The sequence below is a fragment of the Mastacembelus armatus genome, chromosome 14 (assembly GCF_900324485.2).
Source record: "Mastacembelus armatus chromosome 14, fMasArm1.2, whole genome shotgun sequence".
In the NCBI taxonomy this organism is placed as follows: Eukaryota; Metazoa; Chordata; class Actinopteri; order Synbranchiformes; family Mastacembelidae; genus Mastacembelus; species Mastacembelus armatus.
Genome location: NC_046646.1, coordinates 15938824 through 15962358, shown reverse-complemented (window position 1 = coordinate 15962358; position 23535 = coordinate 15938824). Strand labels below are relative to the sequence as shown.

The window sequence follows — 23535 nt, the reverse complement described above, 5'->3', positions numbered from 1 at the left end:
TTAAAACCTATAATAAGGTCACACTGGAGGATTTGTTCTTAGCTTCCCTTAGTTTTTCTCTCTGTTTTTAATCTTTAAACCTGGCAGGAAATGAGTATATGTTACCCAGTTCCTTTGGTCAAAGAAACTAATAACTTACTAGAGCTTTGTTTTGATCTCTTAGGCAACTGACTCTGGTAAGCCAAGTCTTACCTCTTCTTCATGGGTATTTCTGAGGGTCATTGGGAACAGCCAGTACAAACCCACTGTCTCCCCCCTGGAAATCTTCATTGTCATGGCAACAGATACCTTTCAGGGCGGCCCAATCGGTCGGATCTATGCAAATGATCGCGATCCCAGTGATGTTCTGTCATTTACCCAGAAGCCTCAACCAAAGAGCATGTTTATGATCAACAGACAAGATGGCAGCATTGTGTCTCTGCCAGGCCTGGAACCTGGCAGGTACAAACTACAACACAAAAACACACAACTCACCCTTAACACACAAAAAAGAGGACAATAATGAAAATAAATTTCGGTGTCAAAATGAAACACATTACCTTCTCCTCTCTCAGGTACCAGATAAATGCCACTGTGAGTGATGGACGTTTCGCTGTGATAGCTGATGTGTCTGTCCAGGTCGAACAGGTGACAGATGTGCTGCTGCGCAGTGCCCTGACCTTGCGTTTTAGCTCCCTGTCCCCAGAGGACTTGCTTGGTCGCTACCTGAGCCAAATCAAACTTATGTTACGTGGTCTGGCTGGGTGGAAATGGTCACCAGGACAACAGGATCCCCTCCACATACTCAGTGTGCAGCCAGTGATGGGTACATCTGATGTGGACTTACTTCTGGCCATGGAGAGGCCAGAAACATCAGGTGCTGGACGGATTGGTGGGTTTTACTCCCAGCAAGAGTTGTCTGCGAAGCTGGAGGAAGCAGCAGTACGGGGCCAGATTCGAGGTGTCTTAGCTGGGGCAGTTGTAGTGAGCAATGCTTGCTCTGGGTCACTGGAGTGTGGAGACAGAGACTGTCAACAGATTTTGGTGATGGAGGGTGGCTCGCCTGTAGCCTACAGCACAGAGAGGCTCAGCTTGGTTTCACCAGATTTCAGTCGTACAGAGACCTGCACCTGCCCTGGTGAGCACTGCACTCGTGCTTGGACTTGCAGTCTTAACAGCTGTAATCCCAGCTCACATTGTTAGTGTCTTTAACATCTGTCATAGCAATTTGTGAACATTACCAGTACTGGTCATTAGTTTGGAAATTCTTATGCGTCTGATTTGGGACATATTGAATCTGTGGGATTTAAATTGAAAGTATTCCTATGGAAAGATATATATTCTGACATCCTGAAGATATTCTTACTGTGTCTGCTCCTTTCTGAACAGGAGGTACATGCCCCACCCCCATGGAGCTGTGTGAAGGTCAGTCCTGCCCAGCAGACATGCAGTGTGTCCGTTCTGGTCCTACAGCTCCATCTGTCTGCCAGTGTCAGCCTGAGAAACTAGAAGAGTGTGCAGGTATGCCTTCATCCTTCTATATGCTTGAGGTTTGGACTTCTGTGTTATGTATTTTGTAGGGTTTTTTTTTATATATATTGAGTCTTTCCCCTCTTAATTTAAACTTGTATATGTATGTTTTTGAAATGTGTAGGCCAAACCTCTCTGAGTTTCTCTGGAAACAGTTACATTAAGTACAGAGTGACAGAGAGTGGTCAGAGTGGAGAGATGAGGCTGGGCCTAAGGATCAGAACACTTCAGAGAAGAGGAGTCATTATGTTCACACGTGTTAACCCATGTACCATGCTCAAGGTAAACACATGAATATCCTAATGCACTTAACTATAATGTTTCCTCCCCCTGCTCAGCAAAGGGTGTACTGTATTTTAGTGGATACATAATTTTTAAATAAACAATTGTTTTCCCTTTTCTTTCGAAGATTGAAGAGGGTCGACTCTGGTTCCAGCTGGACTGTGACAACACCCTTGGAATTATGGGTATTTCTGGCAGACCAATAAATGATGGTCTCTGGCATGCAGTTGCATTGGAACTGACTAGAAACTACACCCTCCTGTCACTGGATGACAGTTACGTGGAGCGCCGCCGAGCAGCTCGCGCCCCTGTTCGCCTTTGGCCGCTGGCTCCAGATTCTTCCTTTTTCTTTGGGGCCCAAGTGAGGTCACTAAATGGGCAAGGTGAGAGGCCAAAACCAGGGTCAGGGAGAAGTCAAGGACAGCCAGGAGTCAGGGACCGTGGAGCAATGGGCTCACCAAGAGCCCAGGATGGTTTCCAGGGCTGCCTGGGCTCACTGATGCTAAACGGCAATGAGCTGCCACTCCAGAATCAGAGGAGCCGTTACGCTGAGATAGCGGGACTGAGTGAGGTCAAGCTGGGCTGTGTGCTTTATCCGGATCCATGTGTCAGTCAACCATGCATCAACGGAGCCATATGTAGCAGCCTGCCCTCTGGAGGTGTGTGTAGCTGTCAGTTTATATGTGTGTGGGGGTTAGTGTCTTATTGTATAAATAAATGGTATAAACAGCCATTACCAGGCCAAATATGTTCACTAAGTTTTATACCTTTTATTTTTTAATCTGATGCACTGTTTGTTCATCATTAAACATCAACTTATATATTTAGTCTGTATGGTAAATAAGTTAAATAATAATCATCATCATCATAATAATAAACTTTATTTTATATAGAATATACTATATCATATATATAGAATATAGTATTACCATGATATAAAAGTTTTATCTTTGTTATATATTTTTGAGCATATACACTTTGCAATTTAACATATTTTGAATCTCTCTCAGGCTTCAGTTGCAGTTGCAGTGCTGGTTTCACTGGGGGGCGCTGTGAAATTGAACTGACATCATGCATGCCAAACCCATGCCAGAACAGCGGGGACTGCAGAGCTGTAGGCAGCACATTCCTCTGTGGATGTCCTCCAGGACTCGGGGGTCTTATGTAAGATCAAATAGCCTGTAATCACATATGCACACTTTTATGCTTTAATTAGTGACTATAAAACAGTGCTGAAGAATGGTGTGCCCATGCCCACAGCACACATTCTGTGGTAGTTACACTAATGGTGATTTCACACATTAACATCTGCATCTGCCTCTCGCATACACATTCAAACATGAGTGAGCATGTGTAGGACTCAACAAACACACACAAAGAACAACAAATCAGGACCCACTTGTTGTTTAGGTTGTTATTGTGTAGCATAAATTAGTGTTTCTAAGTAATTCTGTATAATTTGAGTTGAAAAGACTATAGTCGTTCTCTAACTGCCTTCTTAATTACAGCTCAGTAATTGCCTCTGTAACAACATTTCTGCTCCTATGGCTGTTAAGTGGCGCCACCACCAGAGAGCAGTTTTCTCTGAAAGGAGAAAACACTTTTGCTTTTATAGGTTTTGGAAAAATGTATAACGCTTGTGATTAAGTTGGATTAAATGAATTTCAGCTATATATAATAACTAAGATTTTAAAAAATATTTTTTTTATTCAAGCAGAATATGTTTTAAATCATTATCACTTAGCTAAACCAAATACTGTAGCCAGCCACTAACACACAGCTATCAGTTAATTGGCTATGAAATCCTTTACAACACTCCTAATCACATCACACTGGGATATTTACATTTGAATAACAATAAAATAAAGAAAATTCAAAGTGAACATTTCCCTTTTAAAGATGAATCTTTAAAACAAATGTGACACACCTTGCTGTTAGTTTGTTAATTAATGCATACATTTTTTATTTTGTGAAATATTCATCAGAAGATATCATTGGTCAATACATCCAGGCCTTGCTAAGTAAAGGAAATCAATAAAGTTAATGACTCTCTACATTTTTAATCATTCAAAGCAAAACTTTAAATAGAAATACAGTACAATGAAGCTTTCTGCAATATCCAACGTTTTGTCTTTTCGAATCAGAACAACTCTTGTACAATATTTCAAAAATCCCATCAAGAAAAAAAAGTGAAAAGAGAACTACATGTATTTTCTATCTACCGCACAGCAGGACTCCATGTTTGAAATGACAAGCTAAGATCAGCATGTACAGTTTGTGTAAAATTGAGGTTTTGACATGCTGTTGAAATGTCTATCTTTATCTAAGAGTAGGAGTCCATGTGTGTGTTTTTGAATTTAGGCATATTTCTTTAAAATCACATAATTAAGGATAATTAAGGGCATCTGTGAAGATAATCTATTGATTTAGCAAAAGAAAGGCTATCTTAAAAGATCATCTCTAATTTATTTCTTTTTTTCTCCCTCATTAACTCATTGTCATGCTTTTATCTTTTATTCTTCTCTTTCACTGTGATACAAATCATCTCCATCACTCACATGCATTGCAATTTTATTTATTATTTTTTTTGCCTGTGCTTCTTCAGATGTGATGAGGATGTAAACGAGTGCCAACAGGACGAGTGCAGGAATGGAGGAGAGTGCGTGAACACGTTCGGGTCCTTTTATTGCAATTGCTCAGAAGGGTACGAAGGTCCATTTTGTGATGATCAGACACCTGGTGATGCAGGGGATGACATGCAGGTATAGTATAAATGACACTCGAACACTGAATTTATTTAGGAGGACACCTAAGAGAATAAACTCAAATATAACTGAAAGAGTTTGACAATTACAGAAAGCTTTTTGTGCATTCAACTTGCTCCTAATTGGACTTTGCATACTCACTGAAACTGTGTGCATGGTCCTTCTGGAAGGTTTATTTACTAGGCTGGTATCTCTGTCTCCACAGTGAATGATTCAGAGTGTTGTAATGGGAAAATTGCAATTCCCATTTGAAGTTGTCACAGTTTTTTATGTGTGTGGATTATGTACCTTATATTGAGAGTTCAAGCTCAATTTGTTTGGGTGTGAAGGAAGGTGCTTTCATTATTTCCTGTAATTAGCAGGGAAGTGAATCATTGAAACCTATTGAGCTCCATTCCCACCAAATGGATATCTTTGCTTTGTTTGTTGGTTTTAAGGATTTTTCGATGTGTTTGCTTGTCACATATCTTGTTAGATCAAAACAAGAAATATGTTTGTTGAAATCCTTAGCAGTTGTGTGGTGACAAAAGTTGGAAATGTATTAAACATCACACGATAAAAAATCTTACTTTTCCCACTGAGAATTAGTCAGTGAGTTCATTAATCAAAAGATACCTTCTGTCATAAAATTTCTGTATTGCTTATGGCCTTTTATTTGGTTACTACATTAGTGAGTGTTTATCTGCGTATCACTGCTCTCCCCCATCAAACATGAAAATTCACTACAGATGTCATTTACCTGCCTGGATCATTTTTAAAGAATCTGTGCTAAGACTGGGGTGTAAACAAGTCTAATTTGTATATTGATGCCAATTTTATTTAGAAATAACAACATATAAAAAAACACTTTAAACCTACCATCTGGTGCATGCTTCCATCTGACGCATGTTGAGATGCATTTTTATCCCTGTTTATATGATGTTTCTCTTCATGCTGCCCAGGTGGAGGCCCTGTCTTACATTGGACCAGGAGAGATAATTGGCATTGGGGTCCTTGCCTTTGTCATCATTCTCCTCCTCATACTCTTCATCGCTTTTAGGAAAAAAATCAAATTCAGAAAGGACTCAGAGCCAGGCCCAGGAACTCAGGCTGTGATGGGTGTCTCAGCTATTTCCACAGAGGCCAGCTACATGCTGCACAAGACTGGCATGGGAGCAGAAGGGATTGAGTTTAAAGCCGTGCGTTTATCAGGTTCACCAGGGACCACAAGCACATATGGTGAGGTGGGAGGCAGCACCGGAGGCCCTCCCCAAGTCATGGTGCGTCCAACTGCCCACTCCCCTCTACCAGGAGGACTCAGCAGTGAGGGCCTGAGGGGTGGAGATGGTGACAAAACCACTTCTAGTGAGGGCAGTCAGGTGAGTGAAACTGACTACGGGCCATATATTAGTGATTAAAGCTGATTTCCTACTACACAGTAACTATACAGTAACGAAAGATTTTGAGTAGAGTTGGATGATATGAAAATATCATATAATATATCTTTATTTTCACACTACATCAATAAAACAAACAGGCACAGTATAATTTAACTGGGCTGTAGCCTAGATTTAGATCAGAACAGATTTCATTATGATACCACAATAATAAAAATCCCACAATACATTATTTATTTGACACTTTATTTATATTTACATCAACCTTTGTTGGGATATCTTCTAGCTCCTCATGTTTGTGATGTTCTTCTGTAATTCAGTTGTAAAACTATAATTGTGCAAGAATGTCTTGCCTGTTTGTGCATTGCTGTTTTTGTTTTCCTTTTCTACAGTTCAGCAGCTTCCTTTCAGAAATGTCCAATGTCCGAGGTGTGGCCCATAGAAGGGGTGTCGCAGTGTGCAGTGTGGCACCCAATCTCCCTTCAGCATCTGCCTGCCGTTCAGAGCACAGTCCAGCCCACAAAGTGTCCTGGGAGGGTGAGGAAACCAGGGAGGAAGGGATGGAGATGGTGAGAGATGAGAGGGAGGAAGAATGGGGGCAGAGAGCTTTTGAGTTGGAGAGAACACAGAGAGGAAACAGTCCACAGGGTAAGACTGTGAGCACGTGCACACACAAACACATGCTCAGATGCACACACAGTTTCTAATCTCTGATCAAAATGGCACAGAGCACACAGTCGATGGAGTCATTGTACTGTCCTCTCAGCTGAGCCAACTTCTTTCACATTGATCTATGCCTTTTGATCACACACAAACTCAAAGATCAAAGAAAATGGCCCAGAGTTAGAACAGTTGTTACGAAATAATGTTTTTATTTTGATATCATTTCATTTCAGTTTTATTCTTTTACCTCCTGGGAGCCAAAAATGACAATACAACTTACCTTATTTTACCTTTACCTGAAACTGGCAACCATGTCCTCTCCTATCAGGAAAACTTGCTTACACCTCCTGTGTACTTCTGTTTGGATGGTCTGGGTAATCAGCCATGACTGATGCTCTATGTTCTTGTCCTACTTTTGCTCAAAAAGTTAGGTCAAAATCAAAGTAGCTGGAACATTTGAACAAAGTCAAATTGTCTTTTTACTGTTTTCTTTTTTCACTCAACTTTTCTTCATGTGTACCTTTGTCAAATAAAAGGACAACAAACAGGGGAAGCAGTAAAACGTACACTCTTACCGCTTGTTAGATACTTCAACTTCAGTTTGAAATCCAGCTGCCAATTCTGTCGACAGTAACAGTTTTCACTGTCATTCTGGTAAAATAGCCACTTTGATAAGATCATCACATTTTCGATTCTCTGTCCAACCTGTTGTTTGTATAATCCAGCCTGTGGTGGGAACCTCCTGCCTGTTTAATTATTGATTCCTTCCTATGGGAAACAGGTTATTTTATTTTTTTGCTCCCTGCTGAGTGTATGCATAAAAAGAAAAAGGTGGCACCTCGGGGGCTCACGGCTACATCAGTCTTTTAATTAATATGTGATTAAGCTTAATGCGAATTGTTATCCTGATTATTGTGTTACTGACTCCAGTATTAACTGCCGGTTTAATTAGTCACTCAGTTTGGTTGTTTATTTACACCACAGCAACCACAAATGAGTAGAATCATGAATCCTGGAATAGATGGGCACAGGTCAATCTATGAAAAACTAACAAGGCGACATAGTGGTCATTTTACTGTCACCACCTGCTGCATCATGAATAAATAAAATGTAATGAATAATTAAATGCTTAGAAAATACTTTCCAAACAAATCAGCACTCTATATTAGTCTGTTTTTTGCAATCGAAGACTAAAATATAGGATGTGCCAGGATAAGTATATTCGTCTTTATGATGTTCTGATGTTTTGCAATGTAATGTAGTTTAACTTAATTAAAGTTTTATGATTAGATGACTTTAAGAACCTCACAGGAACAGAAACAAGAGTTCCTCTAATGCAGATGAAGTAAAACCCTGTTAGAGGCTATCCAGTTTGTTTTCTACAACTATTACTGTACACATTACAATGCAAATTATAGAAACTAATTGCTGAAGATGCTTTTCCTGCTGAAGGAGTTAGAATTAGAATTAGACCTATTTTTAATAGAATTTCCTGTTAAAATGTTATGAAGTGGTCTGATTAGAGAACACATAACGACAAAAGTGAATGTAGCTAAACAATCAAAACCTTTTTCTTGTTTCTTCAGAAGAGACTCCAAGTCTGAAATGAATGGTGTAAAGGCTCCTGGTAATATTTTTAGAGTTCCCTTACAGTTATAAAGTGTAGCCGATTTAAACAATCTGGAGGCGGGATGAGAATTTCTGACTTGGCTGAGTGTTAGTAGCACTGGAGCAGGGGTCAGATCAGAATCCTCAGGCATGGATGTTGGCAGATGGCAGCGTAGTCACATACACAGTAATCGATGAGTGCGTGAAAAGAAAATATATGGAAAGTATTTTTAAAATGTTTACTTTACTTGATTATGTTGACGATGTACTATCGCCTGTGTTGCTGAATTTGAGCAGTGGCTGCCTTTTCAATTTAGTTTGATTGATGGCGCTGCCTTACTGCTCATATTCCCACAGGAGCATTTCACTCGTATCAGACTCGTTGGACCATGACCACCTAGCTTGGGCTTAGAGAGCTGAAGTTGATGTTTAGACATCTCAGAGTACAGTTCTGGTTACAAGGTGACACGGTCCTGCTTGCCTGCTCCCAGACCAGTGCGACACAGCTTTGAAACAGACAAGGAAATGTTAGAAGATGCGACAGGCAACGATGACAAAAACATGTTGGTCCATTTATGTGAAGAAAGTGGCAATCATAAAACCGCCCACACTAGCAAATTGACTATCTTCTGCAAATCAGGAAAGGTTGTTTCCTAACATTTTATATAAAGGCACAGTTGAAAGAGCTGGAAACCAGAGCAGTTCAGGATTGTGTGTTTCACCTGTTCCGTATCTGCCCAGGATACCTGAAAACAGCAGAAATGGGTATATACTTACCCTTTTCTCCAGTACCTTTCACAAAAACCTATTTTCCTACAGGAATCTCTTCTTTATTAAACAAAATATAACATGTCACTGTGTCAACATTTACAGCAATGCAGGAATCTACATATAATATTTAATTAGTGAATTAGTCTTTTAATAAGGAAATGGCTGATAAAGACTAAGCATCCTGAACATATCATGCAAGTTAATAAATGCATTTCACACATTAAGGTTGGTGCTGAAAGTGTGCTGAGATTCAGCAGAAGAGGCAGTGAAATGGCTATAAACTATTTTCTGTCTGCTGCTTTCCTATCGTTCCACCCACAAACATAAAGCATTCAGTTTTGCCCAGAGTTACTTTTTAATCACATCAGCAAAGCTACCATTTCTGATTTCCAAGCAGCTTTTTGTTCCAAATAGTAGAGAGTCTATGCCAACAGTTTCCACACTGTTAGGTCTTCTGTAGCTCTTTCCCAATTTGAACTGTAATGTGAAACCAGATGATTTGTTGCTGTTTGATTAGAGCACCTAGTTTAATAGACAGCCTTGTAGACCCTAGTCTTTACAGCAATATTACCTTTATCTGAAATCACTGAAACATAAACGTACCTGCTCTGTGTCGCTTCTAGAGACTTGCAGGTTAAAGCTAACTAGAGACCCTAACACTGGCAGGTTTAGTTAAATAAGATATTTTTAATTTCATTCACTGAAATTAAGTTTGTAAAATTAATTCACAAACATTGATTTCTGTAGTGTAAAAAGCCTGTAGTGTATGCCTGAAAAGCCTGTGAGGGGTTGTGGTATGGTTCCATTTTTCCAGTTATTGTTTTAAAGAGTTTCGTGTTTCACATCTGCTGTGGTCTTCACCCTCCATGACTCCACCAGATGGAGCGGATGGCATTAAATGAGCAGACCTGCAGTCATTGTAGGTGTACTGGGATTTGTTGAAAATGCTGTTCTGCAAAGCAGTTGGCAGCCATGGAGAAAAGAACACATTTCATCTGGGTATTGAATGGTTTGAGTCAGCTATATATATATATATATATGTGTGTATATAAATAAATTATATATATATATATATATATATAAAAGACATTTTGCTTAAATCAGTCTTAACATAATGCCTTTTCACCCAATGATTTCTCCTGTTTGTCTGTGAAGAGACCCTTGTATAAGATATGGGGAAACCTGCAGACCAAAGACAGTCAAATCTATTACGGGCTTCAGCAGTTTAAGTCACGACCTCTCAACTGGCTACTTTAATAAAGAGGCCACTAAAAAGAATTTAAGTTTATAAAACACACACTTGAGCTACCTAACTCAAACTACAGATGCTTCATATTGACTTGAAAGTTATGCCTGGAAGGGATCACTTCATAGCCAGGAAGAACAGAACATTCAATAACTCATTAAATGTATTGTATTGTATAAGAGATTGTTCTTAAATGGTTTTAATGTATGTTGTATTAATGATTTTTAATGAATACATGCCAGTGTTTGTGTGTGTTTTTAGATGTGACAGAGCTGGTGGATGAGGTTGCATGTCTCTCAGACTCCACCTCGGAGGATCACTCCCTCAGTTCCTACACTTCTGAGTCCTTTGACGACAATGGTAAGATTTCAGTGCTCAAATGTCCCAACACACTTTGCACTACTTAATCAATTAATTTTATTATGCAGACTTTTATCAGCTTTACTAGACTTTTAGAGCTCTGAAAGTTATGTGAAATAAACAATAAGGTAAATGCGAAATGTTAGTAGATACTGCTTCATTTTTATGAGTCAGGAAAAAAGAACAGGGACTACTGCTATATTCAAATTGTCTGAATGTAGGAAGAGTCTGTTTGCATGCCTCAGATGCATCAAAGGTTAATGAACAGGCTTCAGTGCAAGAAAATAATCGTTTAACTGTTTTCTTGGATTCTATAAGGTGTCTTTTCCTAAGATAACTCAATATCATTGATCTTTCACTGGCAATGAGGGAGGAAGCAAAACACCTTAATGATCATGAATGTGTGAATGTGTTTTTCAGATAAGGAACACATGTAGATGCTTTTCTTCCTGTCCAATTAGTGTAGGTATAAAGAAAGGAGTCCTCCAATATAGGACACATACACACACACACCACATGGATATACACGTGTTGGTATAACCTAACATGTGTCATCTGTTCTCGCACATATGTGCATACATGTTGATCATCTCAGTCACACGCAGCACATGAAACCTAACCCTATTCATAAATTTACTGATGCTGCTTTTCTGCTTCTTCTTCTTGTCTCTCTCTGTATTCTGCCTAGCCTCCATAGTGACAGTCATACGTCTAGTCAATGATGCTGTTGATAATATTGAAAGTGAAGGTATGAAACATTACCCTGTTTTAACTCCTCTGCCTCTTTCGTGTCTGTCTTCTGATGGCAGAGTGTTTGTTCTGTGGTGTAACACTAAGATATAATGTACTGAATGCAGCCAAGCCTTTGCAGTTCAGTCTGTTTTGTGAAGAAAATATATCCAGCTCTGATTTCTAATGTTTTTGGCAGTTTCTGACATTAGATCCTCTCTGTGTTTCAATTTTTCTCCCTTTGCTTTCCGTGTTGTTTGTCTCAGTCTTACTCCGACTTTCGCTTTCTCTCTTCCTTTGTAGTGTCAAACATGGACAAAGAACAGTGGCGGAACAGCCCTGGTGAGTGAGGGGAAAAATATCTTATTAACTTGCCATCCCTTTTGCTTCATTTCTCAAGCTGTGATCTCAAACGCCAACCCTTTGTATTCTTTACATTATATTCACTGAATAGTTGAATGATTCAATATTCAGCACAGATTGCCATTTCTGGTTTTGTGCTGCCCAGTTTTTTATGCCCTGACTTTCAATCTAAATGTAGACTCCAACAACTAGTGTTGATTTCTGACTGGACGGTTCCATCTTGAATGTGGGAAAAAGCAAAGAAACCATAAGGTAGCAGGCTTCCCATTGTCTTTCCATCTGCCTTTCATCAGTTAAAACATCAGAATTATCAGCTGTACCTAAATAACATAAATTCTAGACAATATATTGGCTCTAATTCTTTAATAACCAAACATGGATCCTTATCAAGATTGTCTGCTTTTGACATGGCTTATTGGAAAGCAAATAATGGCTGCTAATACATCTAAGTATTATTTCAGTATACCAGACTTATGTTTTCTTATCCAGTAATACTGAAAAACATCTCAGTCTTAATAGCTTCTTTATTTGTGTGTTTAATTGCTTTGAACTTTCAAAAAAACTACCCGGGTATGGGTTTGATTTGGGGATTTGAAAGGATTTGGAGTGGATTAGTGGATCTTGAATTCTAATTTTATATAATGCTATCAAAAGCAAAACTACTTGCATCACATTGCTAGTATAAAACACAGTATTTTCAAGGACATACAAACATTAATTACAAAGACATTGAATGAAATGCTCTATGTATAAAACAAATCTGTCACCACAAGCAAGCACACCACATAAATAGTGCCTGCTGTATGTAAGTACACAATCATTTGAATTATACTGAAATTTAATAGTTTGGTCACTCCAAGCAAAGCAGATTTTTCACTCAGGTCTTGTAGAGGTTCCCAGTGGATTTTAGGAGCACTTCAAACCAACCCTCACATCTAGCCTATACAGAAGAACATAGAGGAGGCAGCTTCAAACATTTTCTTTTTCACATTAAATGAGGCATCATCTATAGGCTTAACACTTTTCACTTAGACAAATTCATTCATTTATTTATTTATTTTTGCTTGAACAAAGATCAAGGTCAAGTCATGATCCAGTTGCACATATACTGTAATGTCCATGTGTTTTTGTCAGCTGCTTGTGCTCCAGTTTAAATCCAGCGTTAATTGCCTCATAGTTTCCAAGTCTGTTTGTTTTCACTTCCATGTAATTTACAAGGTCTACAAAGCATTTCATTACAGAAAGACTGTGTTTATGCCTCTGTCACAGAAAGCCTACTGAAGCACAATAAGCTTTTTATTTCAGAGAACTAAATGAGGGATGTAATTGTTGTCCTCTAAGTTGTTCCAAATAACCTATTGAATTCAGTGAATTTGTGTAAATATAACAAAATGTGGTTTATATAATAAACTGTATGTATATTCTCAAATGAGCTCACATCAAGAGAAGTGACAGACAATGGCTATGAGTGCAAAAAAATATTCCAGTGCAGAAACAACTGAGGGAGAAAGAGTCTGGAAATGGGATCTGAATTTCTGTATGCAGGTGTATGTATATTATGTGTGAATTTTGCTTGTATTAAGTGGCTCTCTGCCAGCCTCTGCCTCCTGTCATCGGGTGTTTTCTTCCTTGTCAGAATCCACCATGTCTTTCTGCATTCAGTTGTTTCTGCGACAAGAGCATTTCATCATCAAAGGCTTCCCATCCCATGAGATATTTGTTTTTGTTTTCCATTTTCACTGACAGTACGTCGCCACCTGCAGAGCAAAGATGAAATTTGTGTAGAGTTCATTAAAGAATACATAGTGGATTGTAAGAACATTAATATATTTCCCCCTTAACCTTTGTTATAATAATATTCCAGCAAAAAATTAGAGATATTTCAGCAGCAGAACAACCAGATGTTTTGTGACTCGTTGGCACAACATCTATTAGATATCCCTGTCCATACTTGTGTCATGCATTATATACCAGGAGCTGGCACTGCTAATGAAGTGCTCTCTCCATCCCACGCAGAGGTGACCCCTCTGGCTTCTCTCACTTCATCAATATGATATTTTTTTTCATTCACAGCTCATTAACCTAACCATGAATTATGCAACCTGCATGCTGTAGTTTGTAGGAAGTAGTGGATTAGTGGGAAGTTCTGCATCAGTTCATTTAACAGCATGAACTCAGATGTAAAAAAGGAATTTTGACGGATTTTATTTGCACATCAATAAATACTAAATGAAACGGAGCAATTACCCAATGTAAACACGCAAGAGAAGTCCCACAGAATACAGCATACAGTAAACCCCACAGTGACACAGTAAGCCATTCACTAAGCCTTCCACTGCACCAGAGACACAAACACATTCACAGACATGCTCCACACACATACAGACACAAATAACAAGCATCGCATTTCTGTGAAGATAAAAACTGATCGAGAGGGGAGATAATATGCAGAGAAAGAACTAAAAAGTGGAAAAAATAAAAGCACACACAAGGCAGAGTATACACACAGGTTAGTCATCAATAACAAATGGCCAACATTTTTTTTCTTTTAAGGAACGGGGTTTGTTTATTACTGTAGGTGGTTGTAAATTCCAGATCCTGGCAACTTGTATATGTGTTTGTACACTTTGAGTCAGCTGTTGCGACTTTACAAGGACAGAGATAGGTTCTGATGTGACTTGAGTAACTGTGAACATTTTCAGATCAGTCCGCCCCCCAATAACTTCTGCACAAAAGTGTAATCACTCGCCGTGCGTACCTCCTGTTAAGACTGTGATGATAACTGTGTTTTTAGAAGTTATGACAAGAAGATAATCTCAGACTCTGAGACTCACTGCAATGCAGAAAGGCTGTTTGTAGGTGTTTGCATGGTCAGGTGAGAACTAAGACTTCCAGTGATTTGGCAGAACTAGTGTGTCAAGGGATTTAAACCTCCGGCAATATGTTAATTCCCTTTCTTATTTCTATTCAATAGCTCATCCTTCTACTTTTTATTTAATTAAAAAATACTATTTGCCACTGAAATGAATCCAGTTTTTCAAAGGAATTAATTCTAATTGTTTCGTTTTTGGTGTAGCGTACCGCTGGGAGTCTTCTAGTCCAACTGCGAGCTGGTTGTCACCATCACGTTTGCGTCCACCAGTGGTGGGGTCTCATTATGACCTCAGTGACACCCAGCAGAACATCAGACGAGGGGGCAGCACCCGTTCTCTCCAGCTGGACAACAGAATACGGGGCTATGGTGGTGACAGGGGCCGGGAGCGAGGACGGGAGACTGGGAGGAGGACTTTCCAGTGGGAGAGGAATCAGTCAGGTGAGTGGGAGAGAAAATGCATCCTGGACAGAGAAGAAAAAAGACACACTGGGGAAGAGAAGAACCCAGGCAACAGGGGCAGAGACATGGGGATGTGCCAGGACCACAGAGACCTTCACCAGTTGCATGGCCATGACGGCTGTGAAGACAGCTCCTCAAGTGTTTATGAGGAATACAGAGAGTGCAGCCGTGACCCAGAGGAAAATGAAGACACAGAGAGCCTTTATGACACTCTTCCCCCAACCCGTCGTGCCTACGAGGGATATCCATCAAGCCCCCCAGGCCTCAACCTGCACCCGGCTCAACTTCTGCCCCCCCTCAGGGCATGGGACTTGCAGATGGGGGAGTGGAGAGGATCACTGGAGGATTGTGAAGGGCTTGGCTCCAGCAGCCTGGCAGGATCTGGGGACGAGCTAGAGAGACTACTGAACCTGGTGTCACTCAGAGCAAGGAGAGCTACCCGAACAAACAGAGCCTCTACTGGATCTGAACCCACAGCGGGCTGGGATGGATTTAAATGAGCACACAAGACTGTTTAAAACAGAATTAATATTACTTTATATATGAAAGCGTGGCAGTGATCCTCTCTGGTTTACTTGGCATTTATAATACTACACCATTGGACCATCGGCTAAAAATAAATAAAATATTACTATATATTGCTTTTATTATAGCACATTATTATCCTGTGGTAAGCAAACACTAATCTGCCACCAATCCACTGGTTTATGTATAAGCTGGAGGAATAATGGGACATTTTTATAGACACCTTCACCTGTGCTGCTGAGAATTAGCTGAGATTGGCTGTGAATCAATGTTGTTATATTTATTTATAGAATCACTGCAGCACTGCCTTTATTAAGATCAAAATATGAAAGGAATCATGTCTCAGTTTTAGATGATACCAATGGTATGTACACATTTTAATGTATGCATTTCATACATCTTTCCTTTGGATCACAAATGTACAGTCTCACAACCGTTTTACCCATTTTCTTTGCTTTTCTTTGTACTAACACATCCTGGAGGTTGTTATGTAGAGAGCTACTCGCCCACATCACTGACATAGACTCTCATAGATACTATTAAGATTACTAGACGTTGATACCAGGGGATCTTTATTTAATCATTTAATTATTCTGTAATTGTTTATTTAATAATCATCCTGTTCATTTGTTTGGTTACTTATGAGCATCTTCATCAGGGGTATCTGCCTTATGTAAGTCTGATTAAGGTAGTGTTACATTATTTTACTCATGCAGCTCACACAGATTCTTCAATGCACATTATGTACTTTTTTATGTTACCAAAGCTGAATTTTAGCAGTGCTTCAGACAGAATTAAGCTGACTTTACATCTAGTATTAATGTGTGATATGAATTTCTATGTGCTGACATTCTTAAAGAATTATGTGGACGTGTAACTGCAGAGTACAGACTCACTCACCCAAGACATGCAAGCATGGTTGCCTCACTGACATCACAGTGCAAATGCTGCTGTATTCCCAGTTCAGGCGCAACAAAGGGAATGCAAATGGAATTAAACTCCATGTTAAACAATTGTGAGACACAGGCAGAACAAACAGGTGGTAGATACCAGGAGTCCTGAAGGATTAACATATTTGTAATAAAAATCCGGACACTCGTGGTATGGGGGCAGCTTCTGGTAAACATGGTTCCTTGTGTTAAATTTGAAAAGAAAAATTCTCCTCCTTAGACAGCGCTCTCTGTGTGGTGTAGAGAAAAATATGGAAATCTTATTCAAGAATCTAAACAAACTATTTACACACTGTTGTTGGACTGCTGCAAAAATCCATAGATTCTACCAGCTATAAATGTAAGTCATCCACATCAAACAGTATAACACTGTGTAGGATTTTCATGAAAGATTTCGCCAAACACAGAAAACCACACAGTTAGAAGAATCAATCAGATTTCTATGAATTCTAACAAAAAATGACATTAAAAGCTATTTTGTATTTTGAATGGTTTCTGGTATGCTGTTGAAAAATGTGTTTATTTCACTGAGAGTAAGTTTTGAAAAGAATGTAATTTTCACCGAACTGCAAAGACTATGATAGTGAGAGATTATGCAGATGAACTCTTGGGAGTGCTGTAACAATCATCCAGTCATCTTCTTTACATATTCCTATTCAGGTCTACTCTGCAAGTGAGTTGCTGAAGTGTGTTCCAGCTTCCAATCGGGCAACAGGCAAAGAAACATCCCAGGCAGGTCAGACTAACAAATGGACTTTACAGTTTCCACTTCACCTGGCCCGCATGTCTGTGGACTCTGGTAAGAAACCTGGGCACTCAAAGGAAACCCACAGGGATACTGTGAGGCCGCATAAACTCAACACAACAGAGCAGCTTCTAAACGCTGGTATTTTAAACCCAGAAGCTCCATACTGTGCACCAACACTGCTTAAAAATGTTAGACATATTTTCTCCATGTTTTAATACTTCATTATCCATTGCAAAGTAACTTTCAAGTCTGCTGGATCTAAGTTATTTTAGGTCACTGATGTTTTGAGGGGCAATGTTTATGTGCCAGTTTGGATGTTTGAGTGGCTGCACATTAGAAGAACTTAGAAGATTATCCTCTAATCAAGCACCTTCAAACTTTATTGGGAATAAAATGGCATTTGTCGCAAGGGAGAGAATGTGTACCTGGTGTGCTGTAGCAGGTGACCTACATCTCAACACAGACTACATGAGGTAAATAATCCCCATAAAATATTTAATCCTATCAACTCAGTCTTGTCACATCTGTTATATGTTTTTTTTTTTCCCTCCTGACTGAAATCTGGCAAATTCATTTAGCAGAGCTTAAAGTCACTGATGTCCTAGGAAGACACAAAGGCATGAGGATGCCTTTTAGAATGGTGCATATGTTGGTGCATGTGAGCAGTCAATAAGACTTTTTGTTTGAGATTAGTTGAAAAGGGTGTTGTGATCAAGGCTGAGATTAACTGGGCTGTATACACTGTCAACAGCTGAGCAGATTTTAGCGTAATCGTCTCATTTTACCCTTTTGTTTACCTCAGAATCAGATTTCTTAGCTTGAATAGATGTATCCAGCTTATTTTGTAGCACTCTTTGTTCCTCTGAGGTTGAGTTTATTTCCATAATGACCCAGTCCTATGATCAAATTATGCAGATTATGCAGCCTTAAAAGCAGAAATCTATAATCAGATAATACTTTAGCTGAATTTTGTTTTGTGCACCAGCCATTAGCCACAAATAAGGAAAACTACATTCCACAGACTTAGTATGTATTTGATTAATATACCATGCACGTCTGTACATAAGCCACATTAAAGCAACTTTAATTACTGAATGCTGCAAGGTCAGGTGCTAGCGAGTAAGTTAGCGTTTCTTAATTGCTTTATCAATATCTTCAAAAGGTGAACACTCATTAATTCTTCATTAGAGACAAAAGGTAGAGGGCAAGCCATGGACAGTGTACTCTATGTGCACACTCTACCTGTAAATGACAAGGAGGCACATCCGGGAACCTTTGTCATTTTTTATGATTTCCTCTTTCCAGCCATGGAGCTGACACACAAACTTTGTCCTCGTTATCGCCCGAACTTTCTTGTATCAATAACAACAGGCTGTCTGGAGGACAGGACTTTTCCATGGCAACCAGACATTCCCCTGGTTGCACTTTTGTTTCAATTTTTTTCAACATATTTCAAGCAAGTACGCAATGTATGTGTGCTATATGTGTGTGTCTCTTTCTCTATGTGTGTAAAGATGCTTGTCTGTTGTTCAGCATCGCGGCAGTTGCAACTCTGATGCAGTGCTACATGTGAGAGTACTTCCCCTGAACATGTAAGTGTTCTGTACTTCTGCACTGAGATAAGTCAGGATTCAGTGGTACCATGCATGCCTGTGTATCTTGGGTTTGGAAGAAGGAAAAAAATAAACTTAACTATTTATAAACATTTTTTTTAAAAACTGACAATCATTTAAAATGAAGTGTACATTTTAAGATAGTCAACTGCTGCAGCAAACTTTCTTCCTAGCAACTTCGTAACAAGGGTGTTATTTTTTTTTTTTAACAATTACCATTTTTAGGTAAAAGACTACATATATCTTTTTTGCATGCCAGTTTGTGTTAGCTAATCGTCACATGCCGCCTGACTTGTGCTTCTGTAGTTCTAGTCTCTCTCTGCAGGAACAATGAACCACAAAAGACTAACAGGTGCAATGCAGAACTCGAGGGAGATATTTTCCTCAGCTCAGAAAAAAATGTGCATTACTAGATAAAATGCATATAAAATTTGAAAATAAAAAGAGTCAATGCAGGAGACTTTCAAAAATTTCTGTTAGGGACTTCAGCGTAAAAATAATCAGCTTGTTTTGCTCCCCAGAATAATCCCAACACAGTTTCTGTCTGTTACCTCGGCCTGTCATAACAATACAGCACAGAAAAGGACATTCTATCAATTAACATAACATCATAAAGATGTCTAAAGTGGTAGCAGCCACAGGTCTCTAAAATATACAGAGGGCATGTCAGCTTTCACTGAATCACCCATTTATTCATTTATTTATTTATTTATTTACTGTCCCTGGTGATCCTGCCTTTATTTAACAGTAGGTCTTCAGAGGGAAAAAAAATAGCACATTAGCACAGGTAGAAACAATTTTGCAGAATTGCTGTCTGGTCATAGGGAGGAGAAAAAAACTAAAAGGAATTTATTCCTCCAGATTCATAGTCTGTTAAATTATTTTGACAAGGATTATGCAACATGTCCCACTAACTTACATACTCTCTCTGGCATGCTTTTTTGATGACTGTCCTGCTTGTTTAACTTATTCCAAACATGCCACTCGTCTTAGCAATAGGCACAGGGTCAAGCCAAAGGCAAATTCAAGGGCATGTGAGGGAAAAAAAACAGTCAGCAAGAGTGAGCAATAAACAAAGTGACTGTTTATTCATCATGCATCAGAGGAAACTGATGCGGACCTGTCAGTCTCTTTTAGCCCTGCTGGATTTTGATTGGACCATCTGGCATTTACACCACAGAGTCAGCTAAGCTACTCAAAATCCACCCCAACCACTCACTCCCTTTTTTTCTCTCCTTCTTCTTTGCTCACATTTTTCACCGTCATTCCGCCACATCCAGATGGACATGCCAACTAAGGGAAGGGATGGACAGAAGGATGAAGGATGTTACATAAAGGAAGAGGGGGATGAAGGATAAATCATGTAAGAAAGGTACAAGAGATTACCAGTCCACAGTTTCTGTTTAGGGTGATTATAAATCCACACTGTTCTCAGTAACAGCAGGATTACACATCCAGCCAGACCGAATCTATGAGCCTAACATCTGCCTCCGATGACACAGACAAACGCACAAGCGCACGTATTGTCATGCACAAACACTGACATCACCACAGCAGTGACAAATGCAGTCACTATCTCAATACAAAATTAATCAGGAATACTTTCAATTTAAGAGTATTTTTTACAGAATATGTCTACACTCCTAAAACAAACCACAGGGGGAAAGGAAAACATGAATTCACATCAGAAAGCTGCCTTTAGCAAAATGTGACTGAGTAGAACAAGCTATGTACCAGCCCTATCCCATAACCCTCACCCCCCTGCTGTTTTTACAGATTATTACTCTGATGTGTGCTTGCAAAACTGCTGTGACACAAGTTAGCCCAGGTCTTCATGTCCATTTTTTATTGAAGTTTATAAAACGAAACATAGATGTCATTGGATTAAGTTTCATTTACATGATATTAATCTCAAAATCTCAGACTATGGAACATTTCATTTCTTTTTCCTCTCAAGGCCACTTTCTGCAAACTTTACACTGCACAGTGAAAAATCTAAATCCCATTATGTAGATTATTTTACCCATCATCAGCCTTGACTTGATCTGATATGACAGGGGTCTTCTGTGGGAGTTTCGACAACAACCCCAAGTTTGTTATGATCTTGTAGAAGAAATTCTGCTTTGAAAAAAAAACGTGAGAGAGAATTGTGGCTCAAAATGCAGCTAAGAAATTTGAATGCGTCAGGGGCCTCAGAGCTCAGCTTGTTATCTGCTTTAGCTCTGAGGAATTGGTATGCTGTCACCCTTGAGATTGCTGAGATCTGATTTTGGTAAGAAGGAGGTCTGCTCTATATTGTGCTTTGCTCATCAAGAGTTTTTATGCTCGCCAACAGAATAAGCACATACTGTAGATTTGCTGATGTTGCGACAACCGGAACATTATTATTAGTTCCTTGTTGAACTGTGCAAGCATGAAATGCCTGTGGTAGTACCCTTTACAGTTTATATGATGACTTGAATTAAACACTAACATAGCATGTGAGTTTGTGTGACAAGCACACACACAAATAGAGAACACAAACATCCACCACAAGTAATTCCTGTTGTTACACACTAACATTTTAACCTAAATTGATTTCTGGACACTTGGAAGTGTCTGTACAAGGATAAGGAGGTTAACCAGGAGGTGGATTATAGGAACTGAAATAATACCCACCACTTCACTGGATGTTAAATGTAGTACAACAATAGTAACAGAGGCCCCAGCAATCCCAGAGCACACTGCCCTAAATGTCAGTCAGTAGGACTCCTCTGATCAGGGAAAACATTGGCCTGTTGGTGGTGCTAGAGGAAAGAACGGCTTTTCATTCAGTAGTTGACATGATATTTCATTAAAAGGCAAAGACTTAGGCCTGGTGGAGCCAAATGAAAGATCAGGGGATCATGAACACTAGTAGCATTATTTATCTGAAGACTGTTTGTACATGACCATCCATTAGTTGTTGAGCTATTTCAGTCTGACTCTGTGGTGGTGAAGGAACCAGCTTTGCCATTAGCATGACTAAATAATACCATTACATATTGAAAAACCATCAACATGTTACAGAAAACATTCACTCCAAGTACAAGATTCATAAATAGCCCAAGTTTCTATATTTCACTTAATACACAATAAATTATTGATCAAAGAGACTCATAAACATGGCAATCAGACTTTCCTCACACATCCACAAACCTCCAATAAACACATTTTAATAATGATAGCATTTCAGTGTTATTAAAATGAATGGCAGTGAGATTACATGCTGTAGTCACACTGATTGCTACTCAGCATCCTTCTCCTCCAGACCTGTTGTCATCTAAGTATTGATGTTAAAAGATTAGACCTCTTTGAATCCATGACCACAATGCAAGTAAGGTTACATTTCTTTCCCACCATTTCCAAAGACACCCTCAATACGGAAGTATATATATATATATCAACAGCCATGCTCCTTTTCCCTTGTTTTCTTTACACCCTGTTCTTCAGACCTTTGTTTTGATTGCACCATCTGGTGATTCCAAGACAACTCTATATGAAAAATGGCTCAGAGAGATTTAGCCAACAAAGACTGTGTTATCACTATTAATAAATGTGTGTTCTTTCTGTAGAGAACGTGGAGCAGCTACATAACTCGTTCTTGTGAGGACAGTGTTGATATCCAGCTGCTCTGGCCTGTTTGTCAGAACATCCTTCAACCTCTTCCCCAGTCCTGTTTTTCTTTCCACAACAATATGCTCCACTGAGTGACTGCTCAGTCGTTAGAGATTCCAGCATAGCAAGTAGTAAAGCTTTGTTTTGTGTTTTATACATTCAATGCCATTGATTTTCTTGATCTGTGGTGTTTTATACAATCAGCCCGTTCTTGCTGTTGCTATTTTAAAATTGTGTGTGTGTGTGTGTGTGCGCCTGTGCCTGTGCCTATCTGGCTGACCCCACAGTCAGAAATGTTTGTCTCCTGGTCGTCACATTAGGCTTGTGGAACACATCACCCTGCTTTGAGGCTGATATCGGGCGTCTCTAATCTGTTTCTGCTCCTGCACCTTAGGGTGTTTGCTGCAGCCATTCGCCCCAGCACTGAAGAGTTAAGCAAGTGAATGTCGCTGGCCTCAATGTGTCACCGCTGGCACTGACAGTATCAGTGACACGTGAATCCACTGGATCCAAAGGAGAGCAGGACTGCATGGTTGCCACCATTTACCCACGTTTAGGATGAATGGGATTAGACTGCCACCTCCACCTGCTCTGGCTGCAAAGTGCACAAAGTGAATCATATTTCAGACTCCAAAAATGGCACCTTAGTGGATACGCGTGCACACACACACACACACACACACACACACACACACACACACACACAGCTAAAGGATATGGGTTCAAGCAATATTGTGTTTGCAAATGAACAACTCCCAACAATGTAGCTTCAGTTGTTTATATGAATTTTTAATGATAAAACTCTTATCTCCTCTGCCTGCATTGCAAAGCTAATGCACTGACATTGGTTATAATAAACCCAAAGAATGACAATATTGAAATGATTTCAAATGACTGATTTTATTTTTAGTTTTTTTGTGCATCCAAATTGTTCCTCTCGCTCTTGTGTAAGAAGTCCCAGCGTGCTGCCTGGGCTTCCCGTGCAGACCCACCACCGTGTCTACACTTAAAGCTCCTCCGAGCACTGCGCTCAGATCAAACACACATTCTGGTTAGT

General features: G+C 39.5%; 1 protein-coding gene across 1 annotated transcript in view; it reads left to right on the top strand.

The window, feature by feature from the left end:
* The window catches only part of fat3b (FAT atypical cadherin 3b), a 52190-nt gene extending 36684 nt beyond the window's left edge, over positions 1–15506 (top strand). Inside the window, exons 39-52 of the mRNA XM_026328286.1 lie at positions 164–441; positions 555–1117; positions 1369–1500; positions 1634–1791; positions 1919–2450; positions 2802–2955; positions 4397–4553; positions 5498–5914; positions 6325–6580; positions 10491–10580; positions 11269–11328; positions 11613–11651; positions 13419–13484; positions 14749–15506. Of these exons, the coding sequence (XP_026184071.1) occupies positions 164–441; positions 555–1117; positions 1369–1500; positions 1634–1791; positions 1919–2450; positions 2802–2955; positions 4397–4553; positions 5498–5914; positions 6325–6580; positions 10491–10580; positions 11269–11328; positions 11613–11651; positions 13419–13484; positions 14749–15506 (3660 nt within the window). The remainder of the gene's footprint in view (positions 1–163; positions 442–554; positions 1118–1368; positions 1501–1633; positions 1792–1918; positions 2451–2801; positions 2956–4396; positions 4554–5497; positions 5915–6324; positions 6581–10490; positions 10581–11268; positions 11329–11612; positions 11652–13418; positions 13485–14748) is intronic.
* The last annotated feature ends 8029 nt before the right edge of the window (positions 15507–23535 follow it).